Raw genomic sequence first — 18,871 nt, forward strand, 5'->3', positions numbered from 1 at the left:
CTGAAGCGGAAATTGACAACAAAAAAGTTCTGCAAGTTGTAACAGGAGGAAAATAAACCACGCAGCTGCACTATAAATCAGTTGTTAGGAGAGGATGGAAAGGAAGATGGAATTAAGAATATGAACGGAGGTGCACTAAAAGGAACGAAAGGGGTTGCAGCTAGGGGCCGAAGGGATGCTGCAAAGACCCTTAAGTAATGCCTACAGTGCACCCCACGAGGTGTACTGACGGCACTACCTTCCTACGGGGGATGGAAGCGGTCATGACGACAGTGTTCGTGTATTACAGTATAGAGGCCCTCGAAGGTGGGTAGAGCCGTCAGAGCACCTCACGGGGTGCACTGTAGGCATTACCAAAGGTTCTTGGCATCGTACCCTCGGCCCCTAGCTGCAATCCCTTTCATTCTTTTTACTGTACCTCCATTCATATTCTCTATTTTCCATCCTGCTATCCACCCTCTCCTAACAGTTATTTCATAGTACAACTGCTTTGAGGTTTTCCTCCTGTTACACCTTTCAAACTTTTACTGTCAATTTCCTCTCCAGTGCTGAATGACCTCATAGGTCCCGGTGATTGGACTTTGGCCTAAACTCTATATTCCATTCCATTCTATAGTAGAGGCGTTATCTATTTCCTTTCTCTCTTATGAGCCGATGGAAGTGTCCGGCAAGATACCAGATTTCTAAAGAAAATATGTCAAATGAACACCCGTTATCAATTGGCCAGAGATAACTGTATATATACAGTATATATATATACATACATGTATATAATATATATATATATATATATATATATATATATATTATACATACGTATATGTATATTTATATATATAGTAAACAATATATATATATATATATATACAGTATATATATATTACGAGTTTAGCATACATTTTTCATATTAATATACGCGACTGTTTAGACACACAAGTGTTCCGTGTTGTATACCGCGCGCGCAAATGAATAAAAACAGGAAATACTGCTCGTGATGACAAAAAAAAAAAAAAGGCGTCCTTTACATTGATGAAGCTCCTAGTTCATTGTTTGCCTCCATATCTTTTCTCCTCTTGATCTAATAGCTTTCCAGAAGCCAAAGGTCCCGTGTCAATACAGGAAATAAACTATAAATAGCGATCATGAAGCATACTGAAGGGAAAAAGCGACCAGGTAAACAGAACAAAATTGAACAGAGAATCGATTTCAGACGAGGGTAAACAACTGCAGCTTTTCTCTAGGTGTAGAGGAAAACAGTAGAACAGAGATATTAGAGGACGGGAAAAATTCCTTCCTATTAACTGAAGCACTGTGTACACTAAACAGTGATGAAGACTTATTGGTAAATAAAACATGGTTGGAAAGCAGCTGTATCTGTGTCGAAGAGCAGAAGGAAAAGATTGAGGGAACGCGAATAAAAAACAATTGTTTTATAGAAAAATGATTCCAATTAATTGCAGTGCAGTACTGCGTACATGGAGTACTGATGGAGTCATATAGAAAAACATGTATAAAATGCGCCGAAGTGTGTTCGGCGCAGTTGGGTTTTCTGTACAGCGTGTAATGCTGTATGAAACTCTCAGCCGCGGCTCATGAAACTCTCAGCCATATCCCGTTGGTGGCCAGCATTGCCAGACGCTCGATCAAGGCTAACTTTAACCTTAAATAAAAACTACTGAGGATAGAGGGCTGCAGTGTGGTATGTTTGATGACTGGAGGGTGGATGATCAACATATCAAATTGCAGCCCTCTAGCCTGGGTAGTTTTCAAGATCTGATGGCGGACAGAAAAAGTGCGGACGGACAGACAAACAGCCAACTCAGTAGTTTTCTTTTACAGAAAACTAATAAAACAGATGAATGGAAAACCAGATGTAATTCCAAAATGGCGAAGATTAAATTAAGGTCAGTGAGCGTCCTTTATAACGGGGTGCATATTTCTCCCCCGAAACGAGAGGTCCCTGGAAAGTTTCACACGCGGCTATTACCCTAATGGAAATAAATTGAATTACTCAGATATTCACACTCAGGCCCCGCAAGCAAACATTTCCCGGGCGCGCTTGCGACTCCCCAAGCAATGCTGCGGAGGCTTAAAGCTGAAAACTTCCTTTTCAAGTGGAATTAATACCATCTGGTTGATAGATGATAAAGGGAAGCTTTGTCACGAACTGGAAAATATCCGTTTTATGTTCCCTGTCATTGCTATTATCGGTGGTGTTGATTTTGATGTTGCTAACCCTGTAATTGCTACAGCTGCCATTATTACTGCCCAGCCAATAAGTTGCAGTTGGAAAAATGAACGTAATCATGCAATATGTGGATCAGAGATCTGTAAGTTAAGTGTTTGGAGATGGGTAATGGTAAAACTTCTGTATTTTTTCAGAACGTAATCATTCATTGTTGTAAACGTTTGCTTTACACGAGAACTGAGCCTGCGAAGTCTGTGGTCTGGTCCTTTTCAGTCATTCTTGCGTAACTGTAGTTGCAGCTTGAAATTGATGAAAAAAAAATTGTTAGGTATCGTTTTCCTTCGCTTTTTTAGTTTTCTGTAAAAGAAAACTATTGTACCGGCTTTGTCTGTCCGTCTGCACTTTTTTCTGTCCGACCTCAGATCTTAAAAACTACTGAGGCTAGATGGCTGCAATTTGGTATGTCGATTATCCACCCTCCAATCATCAAACATACCAAATTGCAGCCCTCTATCCCCAGTAGTTTTTACTTTATTTAAGGTTAAAGTTAGCCATAATCGTGCGTCTGGCAACGATACAAGAAGGCCACCGCCTGGCCGTGGTTAAAGTTTCATGGGCCGCAGCATTATACCTAGACCACCGAAAGATAGAACTATGTTTGGTGGCCTTGATTATACGCTGTGCAGAAAGCTCGATTGTACAGATGAAACTTCGGCGCATTTTTAACTTGTTCATCAAGGTGATAATGTCCAGTACAGTCTAAGTTTGGCTAGAAGAAGCACGCGCAAGAGTGAACAAGATGAAAATGTTGAGTTTTAGAAAATGCAACTTAGGTCTGTCGTTGTAACAAAAGAGTGCAGAGGAAGAATAGACAGAACGAGGGAGCTGTTTAGCTTGCCTCTAAAAGTGCAAAAACTCGACTCTGAAGTTGAGACGTTATATGCTTCAGAAGCACAGAAAATGTCATTTTCCGTATCTTCGAACTGATGAGGACGAAAGCATAATCAACAGGTAGAGTCCTGTGTTTATTTAAAGACTGACGCTTGCTACAGAACTATTGAAGTGGCGGCTTCAAACAGTCAAGCAGCTTACGTCACTGTAGGTGGGTCAGAGTCCAGAGGTACTCACTACTCAGAAGGCCTCTTATATCTTTCGTGACTTTATCGCAGGGTGAAGAGGGCTCTTAGCCGCCCCTCCGTTGTTAGGCAAATGCCGTGCTTGTGTAAGCCAGGATAATCTTAACCAACCAACAACTTGCAAGAGCAAAAAGCAGCAACCATGTGACCTAGTTGTGACCTTGATCTGGAAGGACAACCAGAACTTCATTCAAACTTATCAGTGATTAAGAAGGAGCAATACAATGAAAACAAGAGTTTAATACAAGGAAAACAAGAGTTTCGTACAACGAAAACAAGAGTTTAACACATTGAAAACAAGAGTTTAATACAATGAAAACAAGAGTTCAGTACAACGAAAACAAGAGTTTAACACATTGGAAACAAGAGTTTAACACAGTGAAAACAAAACAAGAGTTTAATACGATGAAAACAAGAGCAATAGAATATAGCTGGGTTGATTAATGGGGCCACTGTACTTGAGAACAGTGTGACAAATCGATGCTTCCAAAACGTAGGGTAAACAGTCATGTACAGAATAATTGTTTGAGAATTGAAAGACAATGGGGTCAATTCATTGGCACGCTTCCTAAGAGACCAAAAGGCTTCCTCATGCCTATCGGGTTAGCCTGTCTCCAGAGAATTGAAAAATGAGCCAGTGAAATATTTTAATCGGAAATATTGATTCGGTTGTGTGCTAGTGTGCAGCAGTAGCATGCAGGCTCCCAGTTAGCTTCAAGCATTCGTTAGTTGGATTATAAGTGTAAACGGATGAAAAAGCAGTTGGGAATTGTATTATGCTTTTCCAAGCAAAAACACTTTTGACTGTTGAAAGTCACTTGAGCAAATAAGTAAACGGTTTTGTTGCTGTGTCCCCAGTGCGCAAAATGGCACTTTGACAGAATTGTCATAACATAATCCAGTACGAATCTAAACCAGAGAACTCAGTCGTACATGAACTGTTTCCAATCTGTATTGTTTCCGAACGGTAACGTATAGAACACATTTATACTGCTGCAGTATATTAAGGGACAACTGATTTTAAACGAGGGGCCGTGGGACAGAATAGTCAGCCTGGAATAAAAGGCTCTCCTCTGGAAACAAATCGATACAGAGCCAATGGAGTAAAGTGAACCGGGATATAGAACTATTAAGAATAGAGGTCAGACGGTGTGGGCTACTGATCTGGATCGTATGTGCGTATATGTGTATGTATATATATATATATATATATATATATATATATATATATATATATATATATATATATATATATATATATACTGTATTATATATATATACACATCCACATAGATATACACACATATATATAGATACGTGCGTGTGTGTGTATAAAGTGTTTGTGTATTTTTTTTTTTTTTTTACGAAACTCGGTAATGTACAGTAAACAGCTAAGTATATTTGCTTCAGCAAATTTAGATTCAAAGCGGTTGTTCCTTATTCCTTCCATCCTCTCTCTCTCTCTCTCTCTCTCTCTCTCTCTCTCTCTCTCTCTCTCTCTCTCTCTCTCTCTCTCTCTCTCTCTCTCTCTCAAACTAATGTCCAGAAATTTATACCATCCAATTCTTACTCAGACCATAAACTGTCAGCGTGGAGCGACGGGCATTGCAGTAAATGAAACGTATAGTGAGTTGGAAGAAAAATGTGTAGCACACGAGAGAGAGAAAGGAAAAGAGAGAGTGTGTAAATAAATAAACTCCTCCAGACAATTATTATAAAAGTTCCCTGTTAGACTGTAACTGGTAACGAGGGTTAAAACCAGTTTTTCACGAACGCCAGGAGAAAGGACCGTAATTCCTGCTGCCTCCTTCATAGCAGAAGTTGCAATCTGATATCCCCTATAGCCGTCTGCAAGTTTTGGTTGTATAAAATTCCTTTGCCTATGAAGAAGAAGAAGAAGAAGAAGGGAAAGATGTTGGGGGAAACGGTTCTTAACTACACAGTAAGGTATGACATGAGTGACTTTGATATCCGTTTCTTCTTCGCCTCATTTCTCCCTGACTTTATGCTGTGGTTTACGAACCTTATTTTTTTTTTCTTTGCCTCCCCTTTCCTTCTTTCCTTTTTGAGGAGAGTAACTTTATGAAAACTTGTGTTGCTGCTCACAGAAGGAGCTTGTGGTGAGAGGCGGACTCGGCACGTGAAGCAGCTGTCATATAAAGAACGCGCGTCAATCGTGACTGGAAACGATAATGAGACAAATTGTTGCAGTGTTTGTTTTGCTCGGTGGTTGCGTTCGTTTGGGCGGGGTGTTTGGTTGTTTCTCTCATTGCCGGATGGCTGCCTTCGCTTGGGGTGCCTTGTGGGTTGTTTCTTTTCTCACGAGCGTTTGGGGATTCACTGTGGCCTGACTTTTTCTGAGAGGAAGCGCGGGGGCGAACTGTTAAGCATAGGAGCAGTGTTTGATCAAGGGCTGATTCACACTGATGATGAGTGCGAGTGTTGAAGAGATACGCAGAATGAATGGGGCTTCTGTGTGGTGAAGACCCTCCTCAGTGGTTATAATATGTTCGTGAGAACGCCGGCTTTGCCTTCTTCCCTCTGCCGTTTCTGATCAGAAGCAGACTTCTTTCATTAGACATCAGTATGAGAAGCAGTGGCGCTCATACTGTTGAGTGTACAGAATGTAACTGGTGTTTTTAAAGCTGATTTTATAGCGTGTATTGATTTTTTATGAATTACGTGGATGCTGATTATTTGAGTGGACTCCACTTGTTTTAATGCTTTTATAAATAAAAATGTTAGGTTCGTGAAGGCTTGAGAAGTCACTAAGTATAAGAAGAATTCTCATACAGAATTTTAGGATTCTCTCTCTCTCTCTCTCTCTCTCTCTCTCTCTCTCTCTCTCTCTCTCTCTCTCTCTCTCTCTCTCTCTCTCTCCCAGGGACCAGATTAAAGCAGTAAGTTTGTCGAATGCCTGTTGGAAAAAGGTTTTAGTATGAAAGTAAAATCACATCCCATTTTTTTTTATTTTATTTCTCTTGTCGGATCAAGTCAGTCTGGATTACTCTGTGAACTAGCTTTCATTTTGGAAAATGAACATCCGTAAATTGATCATAGAACGGGTTCACAAACATTAACTTTAGCCAGTTGAACAAGCTATGAATATTTTCTTTCTTATGTTAATGCAATGATAATCATAATTTAAAGTATATGAACACGTGCGAAGAATGCATGATTGCATACATTCAAAAATTGTGTTTCTAATCCACTGCATTTCTTATATAATTACACAGTTTGAATGCAGAAAATTACCTTTATGCATTTTGTAATATATATACAGTTGTTTTTACACACTTGTGTAACGCTGCAACAATTTGTGCAGTTATATATATGATAATAGATTTGACGACCTGCAATTTGAGAGAAACATCTGTTCATATCCGCACACATAAGCGATTATAACTTCCGCGAGTTTCGACAACTTCCTAAACCACCTGCCGAGGAGTCCCGCCCAGGAAAGAAAGTTGGTGACAGAAGTGAGGTCTGACTTGTGTAGGCAAGGACATGTACACACACACACACACACACACACACAGAAAGAGAGGGAGAGGGTACAATATTCCTCCTTTTCATCAGTCAAAATATTTGCATGGACAAAGAAACGATAGAAGATCCTCCCGTAGGGTTTAGGGGGGGTTAGAGGTGTGGCACACTGTTGGGATTACTTAAGGTTCTTTGCAGCGCGCCTTTCAAGGCCCCCTAGCTGCAACCCCTTTCGTTCCTTTTACTGTACCTCCTTTCATATTCTCTTCTTCCATCTTACTTTCCACCCTCTCCTAACAATTGATTCGTAGTGTAACTGCTTTGAGGTTTTCCTCCTGTTACACCTTTCAAACCTTTTACTGTCAGTTTCCGTTTCAGCGCTGAATGACCTCATAGATCCCAGTGCTTGGCTTTGGCCTCAATTCTATATTCAATTCAATCAACAGAAGATTCCGCAGGCGCCCGAGTGAAAAGGACACGCCCGTGTGAGGAAAAGGGCGGGAAAAGTAGGGAAAGTCATAATACGGCAAACATTGAATGGGTCTTTCATAGACCATTTGTCTTCTTATGCTATTGCCACTATGAGTGGGAACCCAGAGTTTCGTTTTCTAGCCCCTGGCCGAGGAAAACTTTGGAATGGAATGGAATATGGAGTTTAGACCAAAGGCCAAGCGCTGGGACCTCTGAGGTCATTCAGCGCTGGTAAAGGAAATTGAGAGTAGGTAGGTTTGAAAGGTGTAACGTGAGGAAAACCTCGCTGTTGCACTTTGAAATCACTGTTAGGAGAGGGTGGACAGCAAGATGGAAGGAAAGGCAATATGAATGGAAGTACAGTAAAAGGAACGAAAGGGGTTGCAGCTAGGGGCACAAAACTAGCACCGCCCAGAATCCTGAAGTCACAGAGCTCTGCCGTGTAGGGAAAGAAAGCACCGCCAAACCGGTTTTCCCAAGGAGACAAACAGGATGTTTTCTCCAAAACGAGGATTATTGACGGAAGATGACGTAGGATTCTCTCCCTAAAGAAGAGTAAATTGACAGAGTGCTCGTCATGTACCCAGATGGTACTGAAGAAACAATGAGCTCATCTCTTGTTTAGATCCATCATTCTGTCGCTCTCTGTACAGATTGTTTGCACATAATGCAGTACGCAGATATGCTTTACGTGTTGTTATACCCATATGCAAAATCTTGTGTGTACGCTTTTATTTGTTAATTGTGATAGCTGTATATTTGCGTGTATACAGTGTACCATTTTGTTTATTTATCTGTTTTGTTTATAAAGAGAGAGAGAGAGAGAGATAAAAAGCAACACATCGCAGTAGGGTGAATATGTTGTATTCACACGCTCCATTGGTTGCGTACTCTTTTAATTTCAAGAAAAGCTATTTGCTAGAGTCAGTTTGCTGTAACATAATTCCCCTCCGCATTAAGGAAAAGTAAATTTGCACTTTAATATTGAATATCTGTGCACGTTCTTCCTCATTTGCTTAATCCATGAACCTGCATATGCATTAGGTGTCACATTAACATGGACTCTGAGCACAACATCTAGTTGGGAATAAGAACTGATGTCTCTCTCTCTCTCTCTCTCTCTCTCTCTCTCTCTCTCTCTCTCTCTCTCTCTCTCTCTCTCTCATGCTTATTCATCTGCCATTTGATGTCGAAGAGGCCATTAATTGCTGGCAAAAGTATTGGAAATAAACCTTGATTTCTGCACGACGGTGTATTGCGCAATTTTGAACATTCTCACGATACTTATCAGTTCGTTGCTTTAAATTCACATTTATTAATGACAACAAAAGACAAGTAAAAAATCTATCGTATAATCAAGGCCGACGAAAATGGATCTATCTTTCGTTGGTCTTGGTATAATGCTGTATGAGCCGTGGCCCATGAAACTTTAACCGCGGGCCGGTGGTGGCCTGTCCTATATCGTTGCCAGATGCACGATTATGGATAACTTTAACCTTAAATAAAATAAAAATTACTGAGGCTAGAGGGATGCAATTTGGTGTGTTTGATGATTGGAGGGTGGATGATCAACATACCGATTTGCAGCCCCGTAGCCTCAGTAGTTTTTAAGCTCTGAGGGCGGACAGAAAAAGCTGTTTTAGACAAAGACCTCCCCCCCCCCCGCACATACACGGAGCTATTGCCATCCACGAAGAAGGGGGAAGGGGGAGAAGAGAAAAGGAACGGGAGAAGCACTCGAATAATGCCTTCCTTCTTCAGAGCGGAACTCGAAAGCCAATATTTTTACTGACGGTTTGATTAGGAGGAGAACCGCTTCCTGAAGAGCCGCGAAGTTTTCGCTAACTTTTGGCGCTAAGTTCTCTTGTGTCTGTTGCTGTTTCCTTTTACCCGGGGGGGGGCGGGTGGTTTTAGTGCCGTCAGTGCACCTCACGTGGTGTACTGTAGGCATTACTTAAGGTCTTTGCAGCGTCCCTTCGGCCGCTCGCTGCAACCTCTCTCATTCCTTTTTGCTGTCCCTCCGTTCGTATTCTCTTCCATCTGTCTTTTCCACCCTCTCCTAACCATTGTTTCGTGGTGCAACTGCTTTGAGGTTTTCCTCCTGTCACACCTTTCAAACCTTCTTACTGCCAATTTCCGTTTCAGCGGTGAATGACCTCATGGTTCCTAGTGCTTGGCCATTGATCTAAATCCTATATTCTGTCTATGTTTTCTCATTTCTCTTTTAGAATTAGTTGTTTACGAGCTTTGTTCGGAGCGTGATTCGTGTGATAAGGCGCGTTTCCAGTAAAAGGTTAGGAGGATTTTAGTGTAACTCTTATTATCGTTTAGTTCGACGGAGGACTGCCCTTCTCTCTTAGGGTGATTCAAAAGGGTGTCTACAGTGTAACAGCTGTCCTGTGGTGACGTTGCGACTTGTTGTCATAAGGAGGCACTGTGGGATTTATAAATCATAATCATTAGGTTTCCTTGTAGTCACAAGTTATGAAAATAAGGCTGCTGTGATTATTATCGCAATAACATTAGTTACAGGTTCTGAAAATAAGGCTGCTGTGATTATTATCGCAATAACATTAGTTACAGGTTCTGAAAATAAGGCTGCTGTGATTATTATCGCAATAACATTAGTTACAGGTTCTGACAATAAGGCTGCTGTGATTATTATCGTAACAATCGTTAATATTACTAGTTCTTAGTTTATTGAAAGACAAAAGAGAGTAATCATGTCTCTCTCTTTTGATGTATGTTATTATGTTATAGTTAATACTATTAATCAACCTCAGACGAGTGTTCCTTTTGTCTGTTTATATAAATATAAATGTGATTTATATATACATATATACATATATATAATATATATATGTATTATATATATAATATGTATGTATACATTATATATATAATATACATATATATTATATAATATATATATATATATATATATATATATATATATATATATATATATGTGTGTGGGTGTGTGTGTGTGTGTATATATATGTATATAAATCATTTATATTTATATAAATAGACAAAAGATAAGGAGTGATACCCCCTCCTAAAGGAACACTCGTCTGAGGTTGACTAATAGTATTAACAATAAATCAAAAGAGTGACATACGATGGTAGTTTTACCAACAGAAGTTCAGGTATCCTTTTCAACAAGTGCAAAGATATTGACGAGAGTACGCGAACATCGCAGCAGGGAGAGAATTCCAGATCTCGGTAGTCGAGGGGAAGGAATTCTCGCCGATCGTCTCAAAGTGAGCGTCGGGTGTGGGTACCCTGAATGGTATGACGAAATAGTGGCCCGCCTATAAGAGACGTTTAGGTCAGTTTGCAGCTGAAAAAAAAAAGACTAAAGAATAGGTCATATAAGAATCGTCGATGATACGAATTGCCTTCAATTCAGACCTGTTAAGAAGAGAGGCAGAAGGGAAAGGCGACCCAGTAGTGCGAGCATAGCTCCGGACAGGGATCGAAAAGGGCCTCGGTAACTGGGGAGGAAAAGAACTGACGTATCGAAATAAAAACTCTGAATCTCAGAAGATCTAGCAGGTTCGGCTTGATAAAGTCCTCGTAGCAGGTCTGAAATTGTGTGACTGTCCTAGATAACCTTTTTTTTTCATCTAGCAGTGTATGGAAGAGCAACGAAAAATGCGTAGAAACTGTCTGGGAGGCATTGGATTTGATAAAGCTACGTGATCCCAATTTAGATTCGCTCCGAAGATCGGAGGTGATAGACGAAGAGAGAGTAATCCGATATTGGTTTTGAGCAGCGAAGAAGAAGGGTCGTGAGGTGGAGGAGGATAGATGTTGTGGAGTGTCGAATCAGCAGCAGAAAATGAATAGAATGAAATGAATACTCGAGAAGGTCTCAAATAAAAAGGATACAAAGAATAAGAGAGAGAACTTGGCTCCCAGGAGACATGGAGAAGTCGAAGCAGAGGTCAACTAAAAATAATGCCGTTTAACGGACAAGAAGTGAAGCATTAATTAATTTCTAAATGGGAAAAATGAAGAAGGGAGTAAGTGCCGGAACAAGCTTTGTATTGAAGGGTGACGATGGCAGATTTTCCGACGCTTTGAAAAGAGGAAAACCAACTATATGAGAAAGGACCCGTTTAGGGGGGTAGTGCCGTCGGTGCACCTCATGCGGATTTTGCTGTAGGCGACACTTTCTAGGTTCTTTGACTCCCTGGCCCCTAGCTGCACAACCCCTTTCGTTCCTTTTACTGTATCTCCTTTCATATTCTCTTTCTTCCACCTGACTTTCCACCCTCTCCCTAACAATTGTTTCATAGTGCAACAGCGAGGTTTTCCTCCTGTTACGCCTCTCAAACCTTTTTACTGTCTATTTCCGTTTCAGCGCTGAATGACCTCATAGGTCGCAGTGCTTGGCCTTTTGCCTAAAGTCTACATTCCATTCCATTCATTGCTAATGTAGGTTCAGTCTAAAATATACTGTAATCGAATACACAGCACTCTCTCTCTCTCTCTCTCTCTCTCTCTCTCTCTCTCTCTCTCTCTCTCTCTCTTCTCTTCTCCCCAGAAAAAGAGGGGGGTCTTTTTTCCAGATGATGGTTCGTGGCTAAATCAACAACACTAAAAAGACGTGTCTTCATCTATGCCAGCAAAGTTTCTCTCTCTCTCTCTCTCTCTCTCTCTCTCTCTCTCTCTCTCTCTCTAGTTCCTCTTTGGGTGAGTCGGTAGAGTTTTCGGCTAGCACTCGCTTGTTCGAGTTCGATTCTCCGGGAATGTAATAATGTAGAATTAGAGGAATTTATTTCTGACAGAAATTCATTCTCGTTATAATGTGGTTCGGATTCACAATAGCTGTAGGTCCCATTGCTAGGTAACCATTTGGTTCTGAGCCACGTAAATAGCACTCTAATCCTTCAGGCCAGCCTAGAGAGCTGTTAATCAGCTCAGTGGTCTGGTAAAATTAGGTATACTTAACTCTCTCTCTCTCTCTCTCTCTCTCTCTCTCTCTCTCTCTCTCTCTCTCTCTCTCTCTGCCCCATGTGGAACTGAAGGTTACAGCCAAAAATCACAATATATTTAAAGGACCTTGCTTATAGCTATGGCATCACAGAACGCGAGAAAGGAGGAGGACTAACAGGTTCAAAAGAAAGGAGAAAGAGGAATTAGAGCGAATTCCGGAAGGAAGCGATAATGACAGTTCGTGAAAGATGGGAAACCGTAGAATCCGGGAAAACGTAAGTAGGAAGGGAATGCCATAGCTATTTCCTCTGTAGGCTTCCAGAATTGAGGAAAAGGTGCAGCTATTTTCCATGAAAAATTATGATTTCCCAGCCTATATGAACATCTCAACTCTTATCATATTTCCCATTTTACAGATTATCGGTATTTTCAAGAGAAGTCTCAACGTTTTTTTTCCGAATTATTATTATTATTATTATTATTATTATTATTATTATTATTATTATTATTATTATTATTATTATTATTATTTCGGTACATGAAACCTATTCACATGGAACATGCCCACCAAAGGGGCCATTGATTTGAAATTCAAGCTTCCAAAGAATGTTGGTTCCAACGTCCCACCGCAGACCCCACACTGCAGCGAACCCGCGGCATCCAAGTGGCATGTCAAGACACTAACCACTATACCAGCGGACCAGCTAAATTGCAATACGTCGGTACCAAATATTTTATTATTGGATTCTGCGTTGAAGCTATCCAAACAAAACGGATGTCAGACGTTGTTTATCCCGTTATATGTAAATTCGCCCTTATGCACTCGGCCGTAAGGAGCCCCCAATTGGAACCACAAGCCGCAGCCTCCGTTGTTAAGAACGGGCATCCTCCCTTCCTCCCTGTAGAGAACAGCACCAGATGCTGTGGCGAGGTGCACACTGCACTGCAGGGTAATTCAGTATGCTAGACAACACACTCTTGCCCTTTGCTTTTCTAACTGTTTGAGAAAGTTTCTAATTCCTACCTATTGCTTCTTTTTCTGGTATTCTTGGTTTTGTAGGCGTTAGGATCATGGTACTGCAAGGAGAATTTGTAATCTTGTTTCTTTTCAAATAAATACATGTGTTATTTTTATGGTTAAGGTAATTGTACGTTACGTCATGAGATTCTTGGTTTCAGGTAACTCTTACTTTGTAAGAAACAACAGTAACAAGTAATATCTGATCTAATTGTTACTGTTACTGTCATTGCCATAACAGTTCAGGATATTTATGCTTGTAAAATTATTTACTTCGTAAGAAACAACAGTACCGATAATATCTGATCTAATTGTTACTGTTACTGTCATTGCCATAACAGTTCAGGATATTTATGCTTGTAAAATTATTTACTTCGTAAGAAACAACAGTACCGATAATATCTGATCTAATTGTTACTGTTACTGTCATTGCCATAACAGTTCAGGACATTGATGCTTGTAAAACGATTAACTTCTTGCCTTCCACGCAGGTGAAATGGAGAGCTTCCATCGCAACTGCGCCACTAAAAGCACGATGATCACCAATTCCTGCGAGACCCAGAAGACCATCCTGCTGACGAAGCGCGTCTGTTCGTGCGATTGGCCGTACTGCAACTCGGCCTCCAGGCACGGCCTCTCTCCCTCCAAGTTGGTGGCCATTGTCACCACCGCAATGGCCGTGTCCTGGTGGTCGACTCTCAGGATCCCAAGAATATGAGGTCCCATTTCTGGAGGGTCTTCCTGGAATGCATTTTCCTCGAGAGAATAGTTTCAGAGACGAGAAGAAAGGCAGAAGACATCTCGTATCCCAGATGCCAGCCCATACAACCCACTGCATGTGTACAGTATATCGAAGCCCTTAGCATTAAGTGGCCATGGTACAAATGCTATGTAAGTTATTTATGTTGACTGTATTAAGAAAGTACTGAATTAAGTGATGGCTCTCACTGGACTTGGCTGGCCTCAGGCCTTCAGTGCCATAGATTGCAAAGGCTGTGGGGGAAAAGTGGCATTCCTGAACTGTGAACATTGCCCGAGGCATATTGCTGACGCGAAAGTGTCGTATCGCAGAAGAGGACAGGGCGCCTTGGGTTTTTTTAGTCTACAGAGGCGGTATTAGTGACTGCTGGTCCTTGGAGACATTTTCTTTTGTCGAAATTCAAATTCTGCTTGACTCAGGATATTATTTTGCAGCGTACCTGTCCCCCTCTTATATATATATATATATATATATATATATATATATATATATATATATATATATATATATATATATATATATACTGTATATATATATATTTGTTTTTTCCAATATTGTTCGCCGTACCGTGAATGTTGGTACTGCCCTTACCGTGTTCAAAATTCAGAAATTTCAAGAACAGAATCAGAAACGTAAATACAGGTGACGCTACATACTAGCTACAGTTGCCTACAAGAGACAAAAATGTGAGAAAGCAAAACAATCGTTTGTAGGTTCTTCTCCTCCAATTTTGGTATTTCGTCATTCATTCTCGATTAGAACAAGAAGTAATCCAACCGGTCTCCAACAGTGGCTACTGCGTATTATGCTGCATTTGTTTGTGTGGTAATGGCCGATAGCTTTATCCAAATGATATTTTCACTGCCAGTAGAAGAAAGATAAGAAAACCGAACGGGCCCCGCGCCTGAATTCGAAGAAGTTTCCATTTATTTTGATAAATAATATCGTACAGGACTCTCCTGATTTATGTAAGGCAAAGATTTAAAAAACGTCCAAAAAGAGATCCTGGGTCAATAGTCTGTGACAGAGAGAGAGAATGAAGTCTGTTATTATTAATGTATATTAATAAACGTAAGTAGATTCTATCCTTAACCTCCACGCCGATTTCATCTTCTACACATAGTCCGTTTATAGGATATAGAGTCGTCGTATCTTAATCAGTAGTAGTGACGGTGGTCCTTTGTACGTTCATATAACAGGCACCGACAGCGCGCAGACGCGGTCTAGTCATACTTATGGAAATCATTGATGAAATGATGAAGATAAGATCAAGGCCCTTGAAACATATTCTTATAATCTCAGAGTATATTCAAAGGACCTTGGATGAGATGTCATTTAACATGGCGGTGCGAGCAAGTGATATATTTCCATTGAGGCAGGCGCCGCTCTATTGTGTGTATATTTCATGTCTCTGTAGATTTTATGTGATGGGGAAAAATAAAGCCAGGTTTCAAGGTCATTGTTTGGCGGGCCCCCGTTTTTTAGGGTTGATATCGCGACGCTCCAGAGCGAGTTTTGCGATGATTTCGTCAGGTCAGTGGATTGCAACGCTTGTTTTTTAATCAACAGTTTCATGCCGCTAAAGCTTTACTACAACGTTTTATATAGGAATGAGACGCGCAAGCTCTCTCTATCTGCCTGGTCAGTCTGCAGATCTCTCTTTCTCCCTTCCTCTGCCTGGTCAGTCTACAGATCTCTCCCTTTCTTTGCCTGGTCAGTCTACAGATCTCTCTTTCTCCCTTCCTCTGTCTGGTCAGTCTACAGATCTCTTTTTCCCCCCTTTCTTTGCCTGGTCAGTCTACAGATCTCTCTTTCTCCCTTTCCTTGCCTGGTCAGTCTACAGATCTCTCTTTCTCCCTTCCTGTGCCTGGTCAGTCTACAGATCTCTCTTTCTCCCTTTCTCTGCCTGGTCAGTCTACAGATCTCTCCCTTTCTTTGCCTGGTCAGTCTACAGATCTCTTTCTCCCTTCACTCTGTCTGGTCAGTCTACAGATCTCTTTTTCCCCTTTCTTTGCCTGGATCAGTCTGAATCTCTCTTTCTCCCTTTCCTTGCCTGGTCAGTCTACAGATCTCTCTTTCTCCCTTCCTGTGCCTGGTCAGTCTACAGATCTCTCTTTCTCCCTTTCTCTGCCTGGTCAGTCTACAGATCTCTCTTTCTCCCTCTCTCAGCCTGGTCAGTCTACAGATCACATGAAAAGTGTTTTTGAACAAATTTTATGAAAAGCCCCGAGAAGTTACAGTATATACCTTTTGAATAGGAATAGGGATTCTTCAGCACGTGAATCACTCGGTTTTTTTATAAGCCAGTTTTTTCCCCTGGCGCTTTTTTGAAATCAAACAGCACCTCTTCCCTTTCGTCACCGGTTTTTTCACGATTAGAGCTTAACGAATCACAAGACCGATTTTTTTTTTTTTTTTTTCATCCGATTTCAGAATCGTATAGAAGCTTTTGATAACCGTCTTGCGCAATCTTTGAAGCCTGGCGCAGTTTAGCATTTGCATCCGTTTCGCTGTGCGTGTGTGTGTGTGTGTGTGTGCGCGCGTGCGTGTGTGCGCGTTTAGTGACCGATATGGCAGCCTCATTATAGCGTAGTATCATGATCAGTGGGATGTTCATTATAATTTTCCTCATCTATTTAATACGACAGCCGCACGGCGATGTGATTTCATAGATTGACTTTATCAAGACGGTTGCCTCGTTACGAATTGTGTAGCAGAGTGGTTTTTATTGTGAAGACTTTACTTAGTAATATTGAGGCGTCATTGCACCATATTATCAGATGCATTTTATGATCACTGAAGTTATTTGCTTAAGGCTGTCTCATTATAACTCATCAAGCGATGAGTTCTGATTATTATGTTGTGCGTTGCCAAAAGGCTATTTTTCATAGTAATGTTAATGAAGTATTTTACAAGTATGGCAGTCTCATTATAGAGTGCACTATTATGAACAATGTAATTATTATAATGATCGCTCGTGTTTTATAACTCTTCGATTATTGGTCATATTTTTGTTGTTATGTTTTCCAGCAATACATTCCATCTGATGTTGGTGATTTCTAATTAATGATCAGATGAAGAAAATAAATGAGGAATCGTCATGTATTATTTATTGCTTCTGTAAATTATCCATTGATGATATGTTACGATTTTTTTTTTTTATTTTTGTATGTATTTTATATATATATATATATATATATATATATACATATATACATTATATATATATATATATATATATATATATATATATATATATATATATATATATATATATATATATATATATACACATACATACCTGTGCGCAAGGTATCAAGAACGTGACTGTAACGTAAGTATTATTTACATGTTATGATATAACTATCATAATGATTATCATCGTGTTGGTCATAATTGTGTCATTTGGGAAAGTGGTCCTTTCCAGCGTGAGTGATGTGGAAAACTAAGAGTATGCCATAAGGGAACAGATAGTTTTAAGGGAACGCGGACTTGTAGGAACATTAAGAACGGGGAAGGGAACGCTAAAAGGACGATTCACCATTTGGGCGTTGGCAGAAAGTAGAATCTTAGAGAGACGTAGCGACGTAAGAAGGAACCGAGCAATAATTATAAAAGTGGATTGTAGATTATCCAAAGATCATTTTTTTTCAGTATTTTAACCTGACGTCAACCGGTCCTGGTCGTTCCGGCCGGAAGTGTCATGATTTTATTATGTTTTACGTACATCCCCAAGGGGCTGGTACTAAACACGGCGCCCATTTTGCACGGAAACGTGCTTACGGCCGAAACGACCCGAACTCACGTCAACAATCCCTAATCCCTAATCCCTCCTCTGGATAAGCAAGGGGATGATAGTCCACGTAGGCCTTTCATATGTTTGTGTTTTTGTTTTTAATCCCTCTTATTTATGCAGTTGGTCTACCGGAGCAGCTCAGTACCAGAGTAGATATCATAGTTATCTTTGATTTACCATTCACTTTGTCTTTCTTAGGAAGTTCTAACCGTGAGACCATGTTGTTCTGTGAGTGATGTCCATTTTCAACACGACAGTCTTCTTTTTCACTGGACGCTTAATATTAAGATTATATATTTTCACCATTTACATCATCAGAAAGATTAGGACGGAGGAATTTATTTTCCCCCTTAACTCTTTTCACAATTATCACCGGGAACATTGTCATTTAATGACGAGAGTGTTTGATGTTTCCAAGCCATCACAACACAGTTTGTCTTTCACTTATCCTATTGACACTTCACACTACCTGCTCATTTACGTATCTACCTGGCATATACTACGTTCAGCATCTAATGTCGACTCTGAGTATAGCTACCGAAATTCAGCTCGAATATAATCAGCGAATCATATAAATATTCTTACTGAAATTTCAGTTTCATGAAGTGAGAAAAATTAATTTAGTTCAGACCTCACGTAGTGGGAAAACAATCTATCTTGAGTCCCTTTTAACCAATCTAGAAAGTAGGTTTCAAGTTCAAGATTGTTCTGATCTGTTCTCTGAGATTCTGTGAAAGTTTTATGGAGCCTGTAACAAATTCTGAGGTCAGTCTGTACATCTAATAGCTGGAATTTAGTGTAGCCCCATTCAGTCTTATTAATGCCTCAGAAATCCAAACCTGATTTGTCCTAGGAAGCAGTTAAACTATAAAAGTTTTATTTTCTGTTCAGTCGAATTTTATTCAGTGGAATTCATCTCGTATTTACCATCTACGATATGCTGTACGAAACTTGGAAATTGTTGTAATAATTCAGCCGTGGTCTCGACTGGTGAATGAAGTCATCAAAGAGTGACCGAAAGCACTTAAAGGATGAATGTCGTGACTGAACGAGGTGACTTTCGTAAGATGGC

General features: G+C 40.3%; 1 protein-coding gene across 2 annotated transcripts in view; it reads left to right on the plus strand.

The window, feature by feature from the left end:
* The window catches only part of LOC136847244 (uncharacterized), a 201,089-nt gene extending 183,985 nt beyond the window's left edge, over window positions 1-17,104 (plus strand). For both annotated transcript variants that reach the window (XM_067118742.1, XM_067118741.1), the window contains exon 4: window positions 13,735-17,104. In XM_067118742.1, the coding sequence (XP_066974843.1) occupies window positions 13,735-13,961 (227 nt within the window). In that variant the 3' untranslated portion in view covers window positions 13,962-17,104. The remainder of the gene's footprint in view (window positions 1-13,734) is intronic.
* Window positions 17,105-18,871: the final 1,767 nt, after the last annotated feature.

Source organism: Macrobrachium rosenbergii, chromosome 16 (genome assembly GCF_040412425.1).
Source record: "Macrobrachium rosenbergii isolate ZJJX-2024 chromosome 16, ASM4041242v1, whole genome shotgun sequence".
NCBI classification, from domain to species: Eukaryota; Metazoa; Arthropoda; class Malacostraca; order Decapoda; family Palaemonidae; genus Macrobrachium; species Macrobrachium rosenbergii.